At 41.7% G+C, this 12,680-nt stretch overlaps 2 protein-coding genes across 3 annotated transcripts in view; one reads left to right on the forward strand and one right to left on the reverse strand.

The window, feature by feature from the left end:
• CCDC117 (coiled-coil domain containing 117) overlaps positions 1-1,570 on the reverse strand; it is a 50,797-nt gene extending 49,227 nt beyond the window's left edge. The window contains exon 1 of the mRNA XM_075769921.1: positions 1,564-1,570. The gene's annotated coding sequence lies outside the window, so the exon portion shown is untranslated. The remainder of the gene's footprint in view (positions 1-1,563) is intronic.
• TTC28 (tetratricopeptide repeat domain 28) overlaps positions 1,191-12,680 on the forward strand; it is a 187,852-nt gene continuing 176,362 nt past the window's right edge. Inside the window, exon 1 of one of the 2 annotated variants that reach the window (XM_075769899.1) lies at positions 1,191-1,467. In XM_075769899.1, coding sequence (XP_075626014.1) covers positions 1,372-1,467 — 96 coding nt within the window. In that variant the 5' untranslated portion in view covers positions 1,191-1,371. Of the gene's footprint in view, positions 1,468-1,580; positions 1,710-12,680 lie in introns of those variants that run through there. The other variant, XM_075769900.1, reaches the window with a different exon arrangement.

A 12,680-nucleotide genomic window follows, 5' to 3' on the forward strand; every position in this document is an offset into this window, starting at 1 on the left:
TGGTTCAGATCTACTCCAGATACACAGGGGTGATAAACCAGAAGAAATGCATGTCTATCCTACAATGACATTCCCTTTCTAGTGCACATTCATGATTGACTGGCACATCTTTGAAGAGTTCTGGTACTTACTGTAGCTCACCTGAAGTAGAAGGGAATACTCAGCTGCCATTTGCTAATTAAAAGAATGATAAAGGACTAGGTTTGTGATTTGGTGGACTGCAAAAGCCAGTAAAAAGACCTGCATCATTGCAGATGAGAACATAATTCACATAATTCTCCAAATTAACTGTAATTGGTCTTCAGATAGAAATATAAAACTTCTATAACTTATTCCTCTGTCTTTTTTTTACATCCCACTATTGTTAAGAGTATTTTTTTAACTGTTTTGCATGAATCCTTTCCCTGGGTCCTAAGACCTGCTTTCTAATGAAATCTTAATTTTGATCTTGCTCATTTGAAGTCAAACCCTTGAGCCCAGAGCTATGTGTTCATCATTTTATTGCGGAAAGGTTTCTGAAGTTTCACTCTTACATTTTTTTTCCATTAAAAGAGTAAGTTTGGCATGTGTTACTAAATTCCACTAAGGTAAAGTGGCATCCAAATTTCACTTAGATGATAAATTATTAATTCTTCATTATTCGCAGCATAAGAGTCTCCAGCATAATATACTTGCCTGTTCATTTCAACAGGCCTGGTCTAGAGCATTTGGAAGGCTTCAGATTGTGTGCCAGTGGTACAAATGTGTAAGAAAGCAAAGACTGAGCCTAGCTGTGCCTGTAAGAGCCATGCCATCAGTGACCAGTGTCACTGCCTGAAGGCTGCAGAGGTATGATGTGGAGCCCCACTTACCCTCAAGCAACTGTTGCTAAGGCTGCTGCCGCCTATGGGAGACGATCTTCCACCTTTATGGCAATACAACGATTTTGGAGCTGTATTCTCCGTGAAGATGGGGCTTGGAAGTATTCACAGCGAGTCAGCTGAAGAGGCAGGCTGCTTACTTTCTTTGTGTGGCCCGTGTAGAGGCCGGGCTCGCCCTCAGCCCCGCCAGGCCACCGACTGCCCGGACCTCCGGCACGGGAGAGGCGCGGGCTGCCTCGGCGGCAGCGGGGCACAGCTGAACGACCGGCCTCAGGCTGGAGGCCACCGCCGGCTCGGGGAGGCCGGGCTCCAGGCGCAGGACGTCCGGAGCGGGCCTGGCGCCGTCGGGCGGGGGGCGTCCGGGGTCCGACCAGAGCCCAGCCCCGGGGGCGGGGCCGGGGGCAGTGCGGTTCCCTCAGAGCCGGGCCCGGAACGTGGCGCCGTGGGCCGGAGCGGGATCGGCCCGGCGGGGGGCGGCGGCGGCCCCCTGAGGAGGAGGAGCCGGAGCACGATGGAGCAACAGGCGCCGCCGCCCGCCCCGCCGGGGGCCGTAGCGGGGGGCCGTGCTCGGCGGCGGCGGCGGGAGCGGGACGCGGAGCCTTCTCGGGTGAGTTGACGCCGGACGGACGGCGTGCTGTAGCGGCGACGGGAGCGGCCCCGCGGCTCGGCCTGCTGCCAGGTGGCCGAGGAGGCGGGAAGGAGCCGCCGGGCCGGGCGCGATCCCTGGCCGCGGGTGTCGGAGGGAAGTTGCGGGGCGCGGGCGGGCCGCTGTCGGACCCCGCGGGGCGCCAGGAGGGCGCAGGCCCCGTGGCCGTCGGGGTGGCGGGCTGGAGCCCGGCTGGCGGCGAGGTGAGATGAGGGATAGGGCGGCGGCGGGGCAGCTCCCGCGGCGGGCCGCGGGCGTGCCGGGGGAAGGGGAGGCGGTCGGCGGGTGCCCGGCGGGGCTCTGGGGCCGCCAGGCCTCGGGTGCAGCCGCGGTCTCGCCTGGCCGAGCGCTCGGCTCCCTTCGCCCTGGACTTCTTGACGGGCTGAGAGCGGCGCCGCCTTCCTGGGAGCCTCCGCCTCGGCCGGCGGGCCCGGGCCAGACCCCCGCCCAGCCCCGCCGCCGGCGGGCCCGGCGGAGCGCAGCGCTGAGGGCGGGGAGCTCGGCCGGCCGCCGGTCCTGCCCGAGTGCCGGCGCCTGGCAGTCGCCGAGAGGTGTGTGCGCGGTCAGCGGGAGCGGGGGAAGGCGTGACCGCGCTGTGGTTGAGCTGCCGGGGACCTGCTGTCGCCTGTGGACAAGTATTTCCACGGACGTGGTGTTGGCTGGAGTGGGCACTCTCATGCGAGAGAGAGCACAGGTATCAACGTGAAAATTATGTTCTCTCGGGGCTCCCGGATAAGCAAAAACTAAGCTTACATGTTAACGTCTCGAAACTTTCTTGTAAGTGTGTCAGATGTACTTTGTAGCACTGCGGAGTTTATTATCCTGCTGGAACTAATGATACAGACACGCGTTCTCAAGCAGACTGTACCTCAACTGAGCATGCCGGCCATTGAAAAAGTTGTAACTCGATATAAGAGCTTTGTTACTGACAGAATTTGGAATCTGGAGACTGTATTCAGTCAGTGCATCTTGGATGACAGCAAATATCATTAATGCAGTTCTGTTTGTTCACTGAAATACAGATTGGTGATTAAGGATGGGACACATTATCCCTGTCAGCAGGCCGTGCTGTTATAATTTCATGTTGCAGCCATAGGGATGTCCCTGGTTGTAAATGGAGAGTTGAAATGGCTGAGTGTCTATGCCTTCTTGTCCTCCCTCCTCTTCTTTCCTTAGAGCTGTTCGTGTTTATTTTTGAATGTCTTTAATTTCTCTTGGAGGTTTGCACAATCTTAGATAATATCATCCCTCTTGTGCTTTCTTCTGGTGTTGAACAAGAGCTCTTCAGGTGCTAATGAAATCCTTTATAGGCTCTTTGAAAAGAGTTTTTTGATAAGTGGATGAGTGGGTGTGCCTTGAATATTTAAAGATTTTTGTCAGCAGTAGGGTTGGAAATTTTCCTTTTTGGGAATATATGCACATATTCATGTGCTTTTTGAAGTCCTAGGTCATACTAGTGTATAAGACTACTGATTATTATTAGTGAGAACATCATTAATGATTATTACTGACACTCTATATTATCCAAATCTTAATTTTCAAAAGGTGAAATCCACTGCTGCAACAGCATCAGTCTGTGTATAAATTTCTGCTGGATATTGATCAAGTCTTGTTTTCTAGCTGCTTCACTCTATCACTTTATCCCCCTCTTAACTGAAGTTGTAAACCTCTTCCTTGTCTGTTGCGTATCCTTTCCTCCTTGCCTGGGCACCAGTTACTTCCATTCTTACTGGGCAGGTCACTTGAGATGGAAATGCTGTAATGAGACGCTGAAGGTGAAGTGCTTACCCACCTGTATCTTAGTGAATGCCATTATTGCCGTTGTGCTGACAGACCTGTGCTCCTAGATGGTATACATCCCTTTGGAGAAGACAGCAGTTGTACTACAACAGTTGAATGGTTTGTTGCAGACAACAAAATCCAGGGAGCACGTACACCTGCTGCCCTAACGTGTCTTCCTTAAGTGACTTTCCTGTTCAAACATGGTTTTTGCTGCATTGCTGATTCATCAGTCCATTGTTACTGTGTCTATCTGCCCGTGGCTAACTGATGGTTCAGAGAAAAAGGTCAGATTCCTCACTGATAATTTATAATTTAATTACTATTCACAATAACTAAACTTAAGATTTTTTTTTCTCCCTTTAGCTTATAATGGATCTTTCTTTTCTACTAATGATAGATCTGTTGGATGACAGTGGGAGCAAATGACTCTTTAGACCTAGGAGGTCAACTTTTATTTCTTTTCTACGTCTCAGTGTCATACTGACTATCTCTTAATGAGAAAATGAGCTCCTTTCTGCTTTCTCATTCTTCATCATCTCAATATTTGTATTACTTTCCACTTCTTCTATACCATGTTTTCACTCTGGTTCTCCCATTCTTTAAGAATTTTGACTCTTTCATATTCTTCCTTTGAAATGATTGACAGGAACATACTGTGTGTTGATGCTGAGGGACTGTTCCTGATCTATAAGGGCACTCTCCAATGAGATTAGCAAGAATCTGGAAAATCTGAACTTTTGAGTTTGTTTTAGGCTTTCAGCATACTCAGACACAAATTTGAATTTGCATTCATTAATTTACTTTTGAAGGTTATCTCTGAGACCGGTGAAGCTAGATTTTTGTTTTTCTGAGAAAAGGAAAAAACTATGTCCCTCATTCAGTTTGAGTCTGTTTTGCAGGCTACGTAAATGCATCATGCAAGGCATATGTAGCCTGTATGTTTAACATCATTGTGCTAAAGTTTCGGTAAGTATATGCTGACTTCCAGCTGCTCTTACAGTGGAAGCGTTCTGAATACAAAAACCTAAATAATCTATTTTTATATAAATTAAAGATCTATTATACAATATATGTTACATATATTTTTCTAACCTCCAACTAACTGACTGTCAGTGTTGTATGAGGATCGGTGTTTTAGGCATCTATAATGTGTCTGTTACTGTAGATCTAGCCATCTATTGTACAAACGTAACTTTTACACAGAATCTTGTCTATGTATTTAAAAATTAAAATCTTAAAATTGAGGAGTATTTTATGTTTGCTTTCATTTGCTGTTAAATTATGATGAAAGCACTGTTTTTTATTTCAGAGTGAGTTTTTTTAAAAAATGTTCTTTACAGTGCTTGAGAATTCAGTTAGAACTTACTGAATATTCAGGATATGTGAATTTCAATTTCATGTTCAGTAGACTTCTGTGAATTTCTTTCATGTTTTTAATTGCTTTTTTGAATCCATTATTGTCATATTTGTAACACCTGAGATAATTTTGCATTTTAACTATACTGTATGTATAAGGTTATTAGAGCTGGTTTTCCTTTATCTTCTGCGTGTTTGATGCCTCTCAGTTTCTGTGAAATAGTGAATGATTGTTCCCTTTATTTTCCCTGTGCTGTTCTCGATTTTTATAGACCTTTGACTTATTCCCTTCGATTCTTTTCTAACTTTCACAGTCTGTCTTTGGATACGGAGATTGGTCCATATCTCGTTATCTGTTACCCATCTCTTACCTTTACTACTTATGTATCTTTATGTGCTTGTGTGGTGATGGTAGGAACAAAACGGAACATGGTATTTAAAATGCGCTTCCTGTTTCTCCTCTCCCAAAGATCCTCTTGTCTCTGTTCATGAGCACAGAGACAGTGTTTCCAGGAGAATTTCTCCAGGGACTTTAAAATGTCTTTTGTGAGGGGTAAGGATCTTTTTGGGGACAGTTATTGTGATAACAGTTAAGGATATTTTTTTTTTCCCCCTAGTCACTTTGCGTTTACTGACATTGAGTGTCATCAGCTATTTATTTCCCAGAATACATTGAAGATTCTTCTGTGCTCTGGGGCAGTTAGTTTTACGTTTGACTATCACTTTGCTTCATTAGTGTAGCGTTTCAGTAGCTCACCTGCGTACTGCCCAAAGCGGTTTGGGTTGGATCTCTGAGAAGCCCAGAAAGTTGTGTGCCACTGTCAGAAAATGAGGAAGACAAATGCGTTGCCAATACCTTGAATTCATCAGGCAGATTTGCCCAGAAGTTTGCAAGTGATGCCCACGCTCGTGCAGTCCCCTGTCTTCTCTCTTGCTAATGTCCTTGCCAATATAACTTTGTATACGTTTCCTAGTCTGATGATTGATATGACTGTGATCAAGAAACACCAGCAGACACCTGAGAAAGAGGCAGCAAGATACCGTTCTAGAGTTTAGATGAATTGTCTCCAGCTGTTTGGTGGTTAATCCTTTAGAAGGAGGTAAAACCTGTCCTTTACCCTGGACATGCCTGACCAGTTGTGCGTTGGGGAAAATCCCTGTTAGTAAGCTGTACATGACTGCGACTGAAGCTTTGAAACATTAACCTGCTTCCAGTTTTCTCGAAAGTTCACGAAAGAAGGGTTAAATTATATAAAATAGTATATATAATGGAAAAGAAAATAATAAAGTTGAGAGGCTGCTCACCTTATAAAAAGGACAATAGTTTTTATTGTCTTCTAGTACACTGTGGTCCAGAAGGATCAAGGACTTCATGGACCCAGGTGCTCAAAGGAGGAGGCACCTGGTCTCAGTGAGCTTCCAGTTCGATCTGAGATGCACTGTAACCAATAGGAATAATGATCAGAAAGCCAGGAGAGGGAAAGCAACCATAACCCAGGCTGACTTATGCATGGCTGAAGAGCTTTATATAAAAGTTATATATAGAAAGAATGTCATGGTCTCTTTTGGCTATCTCCTTATTCATCACCAGTTGGTATAATGTCATTACTTGAGACGCTTCTTCAGGCAGGACTGAGAAGAGCTTTGAGGTCACCAATTTGAGGAAAGCGGGAATAAAGAATATGCAACAACTTCATACATACTGCTCAAAGCTTTTCAATTATTGTAAATAATTACATTTAGCGCTAGATATATGAAAAGACTGCAACTGCATTACATACATGATCCAAATAGTGTATTGCCGTGTGTTCACAGTGAAATCAGGCTAGTTTATCAATAGTATTTAAAATAACGTGTACAACTTAGTTCTTTCTTGGTTTTGGAGTATTTACTTGAAAATAGAATTTTGTTTCTTAACTCAAGTGTTTTGCAAAAGTGTGAGGGAATAATTTGGTGTGCAAAATCTTTAGTTTTCAAAATTTTCTATGAACCAAAAAGTACTGTTTAAATTTAGCTATGGATTGCATAATTCTTGTTACAATTTTTAGCAACATGTAGCATTGCTCAAGTTAGCGTGGATCTAACTGATGTTACAATTGCAGGTCTCTCCAAGCACAGTATTGGAAGCTCACAGTTGCTTCTCATTTTTAAAAAATTCTTTAGAAAAAGCATCTTTTTCTTTATAAAATTTTGTATAAGCTCCAGGTAAAAAAAAATAAAAATAAAAAATCCCGTCCTGTTGACAAGTTCATATTTAAAATATTGTCTCTAATTACACTGAAAAAACAAAGTAGTAAAATATTTTCCAAACAATATGCTCCAGAAGCCTAGACATATATTCCATTAGGAAATTTCTGTAAAAAACCAGCCATGTTTTAGTAATAGTGCTGTAAGCTATGATTTTCTGTTCAAAGTATTTATTCCTTTTGATTTATTTATGCTTTTAGATAAGTTATAGCTTTTTAATGATATAAAAATAGATTTGCATGAACATCTAAAAATCTCTTCTGGAATTTTATTTAAAAATTTTGAAGTTTGACTTCTAGTTTACCTAGATTTTCACAAAGTAATAACTTTGTGGGGTTTTTTCCCCCATAATGTAGGTTTACCAGAGGAAATTAAAACCCTATCCATCAGCAGAATATTTAGTGACATTCATAGGAATACTTTAGACTGAAGCAGATTTCAGGCTAGATACCCTGATAATTTTCATAGAGTAAATCCTAGACTTTAAAAACTGTAGGACGTTGAAAATAATGAAGGAACAGAAGTTTGTAGGATTTCCTTCATATTGCTTCTCCTAGATGGAAGGTAACTTTAGCTGTTTGTGTGTTGGGTGGTGGCAGTGTTTTTGTTTTCATTGAGGCATCAAAATTGCATAGGCCTAATTTAGCTGGCAGTGCACAGAGTGAGCGTGTTTCCAGAGACCGTTCTGCAACTGACCGTTGAGTAGCGTTTCTCTCGTTCACCTACAAGTTTAAGGGGGGGGAATAGTCTGAGTCATTGTCCATGCCCCGCTTATGGGGTGTATATATTATGTTGCTGAGATTTAAGGAAATGTGAAGATGTACTCTCGGTAATACTTCATAACAATTTGTGAAGATAAAATTCAGCTTAGAAAAATCTAACAGCCTGGATAGCTGTTGTGCACATCCTACTGTGGCTTAAACTTTCGGTTTCAGTGGCCTTTCATTTCTTTCCACACTGTTTCTGTTAAAATGCTGTTCTGATTGGGTGAAGGTTGCATGTGGCTTGGCAAGGTTTCATGTCTATTCAGAAGCATAGTACGAACTAGCTGAAGTGCTAGCTGCTAGGAGCATGGAGGTTATGGGGAGAAACTTCATATTCTTTATCTGTTCTTGGACTCTTGTCAAAACCAGTTTCTATTATAGAAAGCAGCAATATTCCAGAATATGGAGTGAAAAAACCCCATAAAGCCATTTTACAGATTAAAATACAAGATATTGTATAAATGCTTTCATAGAAAGAAAAGCTCAGTTACAGATTTAAGCTGATTTTGGAAACCCATATTTAGAATAAGTCACTTTGTTTCAGAATCCATTCTGAATGCCAATTCTTCTGCTTGCTTCTTTCTTTTTGTTTTTCCTCTTTCTGATGCTTCATTGAGTATCTTGAGCTATTTAGATACTTTGTGTGATATGTAGCATTTTTATATTCTAAATTTTTTTTTAAAGTTCCACAGGATTTTTTTTAAAAGGTGTCTTAATTATGGACTTGACACCCAAGACATCTATATAAGACATATTTATTTGAATTGTGTAGCATTAAATGAGATGGATACAAACTAAGAAGCTCTGAGGTGTAAGAATTGTTGTTCTGTGATCAAATATTCTCTTCATGCTGTTGTACCACACTGTTTTCCCTTGTCCTCTTATCTTGGAGCAGAATTTGGATTTGCTGTTATCTCTTCTTTCTCATGTCATTGGAAGTCAATCAGAATCTGCTCCCTACCATTTTCTGGATAGTGATGTTCTGTTCAGTCAGTCAGATCTTCCAGCGTGTATGGGCATTTACTTATTTTATTTGCTAAAAGTTCTGTCTCTACAGAGGACTAAGTTTAGCAAGCTTGATCTTGGAAGATATACATTCTTGTAATAAAGATTTTTCTGTGTTCAACTTACTGTTTGCTTTGGGAGATTGGCAGTTTGTTTAATCTTGGGAAGAAGACAAAACAAAACAAAACCGAAGAAAATTGTGTGTGTGTTTAACACTCACCTTGAATGGTCAGTAAGGTTTAATCTTGAGCACCTTCTGCAAGAGGAAGAGGCTTTTTCATCAGTGAAGGGAATTAATTGCTGAGTCTAATCTGAAGCAGATATTGTGGGAGCTTCTGTCTAATGTCACCTCTGTAGTAGAAGCTGGTTTCTGGTGCCCTGTGCTTGTTTGGAGAAGTGATGCTGAGAAGCTTGTGCCATCTTCTTCTTTATTAGAAATACATGAGCTCCTACCTTAAATTGTCTCTGCTAGATCCTCTTCTGCACTTCAGTAGAACCTTTTTTGTTCCATTGCACTAAGGAACTTCTACTTCCTCTTTAGCATTGGTTTAGTATGTACGCGTACCTTCTGTAACAGTGTTAGGCAGCCTAAATATGTACGTTGCCATCACCTTTCACTGTATTAGTAGGACAAGAGCAGCCATGACTGCAAAGCAGGGATGGCTTTTAAATGAGTACTTTTTGTGTGTTGGTACCATCATAATAATCTTTTTTTTTTTTTTTTATTTGTGGTTTGAGTGCCAGAGTGACTCAGTTTTGTTCTGTGGTTTATTCTTCTACCTAATGATGTTTTACTGCCTTACGTAGTTCTCATGATAGCAGGACTGAAATAATAACATACTCCAGAAATTACCATCATAGCTTGCTTTAAAATAGTTTCATTTTTTTCATGAGATTATTTAGCTTCACAGGATATTGGAGGCAAAACCCACTTTACCTGGACTGAGAGGATGTCTCCTCATGATTCTCCTCGTTGTTACAGACTCACAGTATGATTCTTGAAAGGTCATTAGCAGCTTTGCATTTTCATTTGTTCATGCATAATAAACAGGCAGAAGACAGCTATTGTTCAACTTGTGCATTCTTTAGTCTCGCTAGTGCTCCTTGAGTTTGTGCCTGAAGAGACATGCCCTTGCAGCGGCCCCTCAACTAGTGCTCAGTAAGTCTCCATGAGCTTGTGAGGGCTGCTTCCAGGAAGAACCTTCTGTGGCTGTCGCAGCACCGGTCCCCGCGGTCAGGTAGAGGTGATGGGAAAGATGCCGCCTGCTGCTGGTGGCACTGAGCCAGAGGTGAGTTCTTCAGTGTGACGCTGGTTGTGCTGTCACTGCCAGACTGGAGGCAGTTATAGCTGTAGCTGTTAAGGAATCTATTTCTTGAAGTATTTTTCTTCTAAATAACATAAGTTCATGACGAGTTCTGGTAGTCCTGCATCTGGAAACTGCAGTCCTTTCTTCTGAACATGATAGAAGAATAGAAACCATGCAACATTTGGTATTTTTCATTGTCCCTGATGCAACCCAATCACCAGGAACTACAGTGAAAGAGACAGAGGCCACCTTTAAAATGACATCTGAGAAACTGGAGTAGTTTATTTGATACGTTGTACCCTTAAACTAGGCATAACAAAAGAGCTGTTCCGTTGTACAAACAACGTGAGCAGCGTTTAAACTAGAGATCACCTTGGCTGAATCTGTTGTGTACTGTTACTGACAGGTTGAGCTCAATGGTTCAAAATAGTAAGTTTTGGAAGCAAAATTGTTTCCTCTGTGGCCTGCAGTAAACACTGTAATAAAGGAGGAACCTGAAGAAAATATTTGGGCTTTCTGCTGGGAGATCCATGTTTTCTAATCTGGTTATGTTTGTGACTAAGTGATCAGATTAATTTATTCCAGCGTATGCCCTGCTTCTTTCAGTTTTAATGTTGATGGGAATTGGCTGTATTTAACACGTTACAATGAATTAAGTCACTTAGTGGTCAATGCAGCCAGTTTTGTTAAGGGAAGTTATAATTGCAGTTGATTATTTAAATTAAGGTAGCTTTATAGTTTTTATGAATTTGAAATGTTGTTCTCTCCCAAGATCATATCACCAATCTGTCTTAATACCAGTTCTTATGGAGTTCAGATATTCTCAGTGGAGCCCTTTCACCTTTAGAGTTGACAAAAATTTCTATGATGACTATGAATAAACATTTTATCATGACCAATGTACTTATAAATGAATGCTGCGTGGTATGGCCAGCTGAGAGGAAGTCATAGTGAAAATGTAGGTCTCCTGACCAGACAGGAGAACAAAACAAATACTTTTCTTGATCCTGTAATTGTGGTGCAAACAAAATATCATGTAGTTTAGAAACCAGGGAGAGAATCTTGCTTCAGTTATGACTGTGGGAGATGTCGAAAGAGAAGACACATGTGTCTTTCTTAGCGTGCTGTTCCGTTCACTTCTGACAGGCTGACTTGGTCCTTGTGATCAGTTAGGTGCATCACACAAATATTATCCATATTAGCTGTGCCAGAAACTTGAATTGTGCTGCCTGACCTACCTGTACTTAAATAAGTTGAATTTGCACTGCAGAAGTTTATTTTGCTCATGAAAATCTCATTGTAGCAGGAAGCTATTGAAGTTAGGAACATAGCAGGATTCCAAAAAGTTCCTGTGAATGTATATAGATTAAAGCAACATCTGTTGCTATTATAGCTGACAGCTTTGAAAAGAGCAGCATTTTAAGTTGTGTGTGGGTGAGTGCATGTTTGTGGGGTTGGTTGTTTGTTAACGCAATTTCCAAGGATCACTGGTCAGGGTGATCTCTGACATCGTAAAGAGAGTATCACTGGAGTCCTTGCATTGGGTCTGTTGTTCACCCTCTGACATTCACCTTGTGTTTGCCCTCTAATCCTTTTCTTAATTGTTCATTTCCTCAGATCCTCCTGAAAAATGATGTATGAGAGTTCTTTAATCTGCTAGCCCTGTGTTTTCTTGAATATTGCATGAAAGTTCAGCTACTTTCAGAAATTTTTTACATGTTTGAACTTCTTTTAGGCCCCAGGTAAAGGTTATACTTTTTTTTTTTTTTTGAGCAGAATATAGATCAGGTTAAAATATTCCACGCTTCTATCCAATGAGCATTTCTGTAAGTGTATTGGATTTTCTTGCCTGTAGTGACCCTGAAGTGTTCGTTCCAAGTTGTATAAAATTAAGTTTTCCACTCTCCTGGTAATTTCCAGAAACAAAGGCTAGCGTGCAAATAACAACAATGTGAAAATGCATTAGTTGCTCTGACTTTAATGGTTGGAAAAATTACACAGTAGTTTTTAGGTTTGCCCACTGAGAAGAATCTTGCACAATGGTGGTACATTTGTTAACTTCAGCGTGTTTAAGGAGTAGGCAGAAATATAAGTTCTTGGAATTAAAGAAGCTGCTCAAACTGCAGAGGAAAAAAATAGGTGAAGATGAAAGGAGATTTGAGAAGAATGGTATTTCCTTTGGCTTCTTTTATTTTCCTACAGCGAATCAGCTGTATATGTGAATCACGGTGTCTCTGGGTAGTCACCTGTGCTGTCCCTGGCACTGGAGTACTCACCAACCCCACTGTCCTACAGTACCTCCAGCCATCTCTGGCCTTCCGGTGACTAATTAGCTCTCTCAGGGTTTCCTGATCTTTGTGTTTGAACATCTAGTCATGTAATAGCTGCAAAATCTTCATATTCTGTTCTTGCAACTTCTCAGGTCACAGCAAACTGACCCCATGATGAAGTTTATGGTTAAATACACACAAATGTGTGAGTTAACGCACTGCTTGGCATAAAGCAAAGCATTCAGCTCTAACGTTTGGGTTATTGCTCAAAGTAAAGCAATTTTCCTGACAGTACTTGAGAATATACGAAGTAGCTGTTTGTAAACTTCATTGAAGTAGCAGAGAAGTATGCCAGTGCGTTTAAAGATGTATTGCATATGGAATGAATTTTCAAGGATGGAGAAATTTGCTTGTTATAGCGCTGTTCATAATAATAATAAGTC

Source organism: Balearica regulorum, chromosome 17, assembly GCF_011004875.1.
Source record: "Balearica regulorum gibbericeps isolate bBalReg1 chromosome 17, bBalReg1.pri, whole genome shotgun sequence".
NCBI classification, from domain to species: Eukaryota; Metazoa; Chordata; class Aves; order Gruiformes; family Gruidae; genus Balearica; species Balearica regulorum.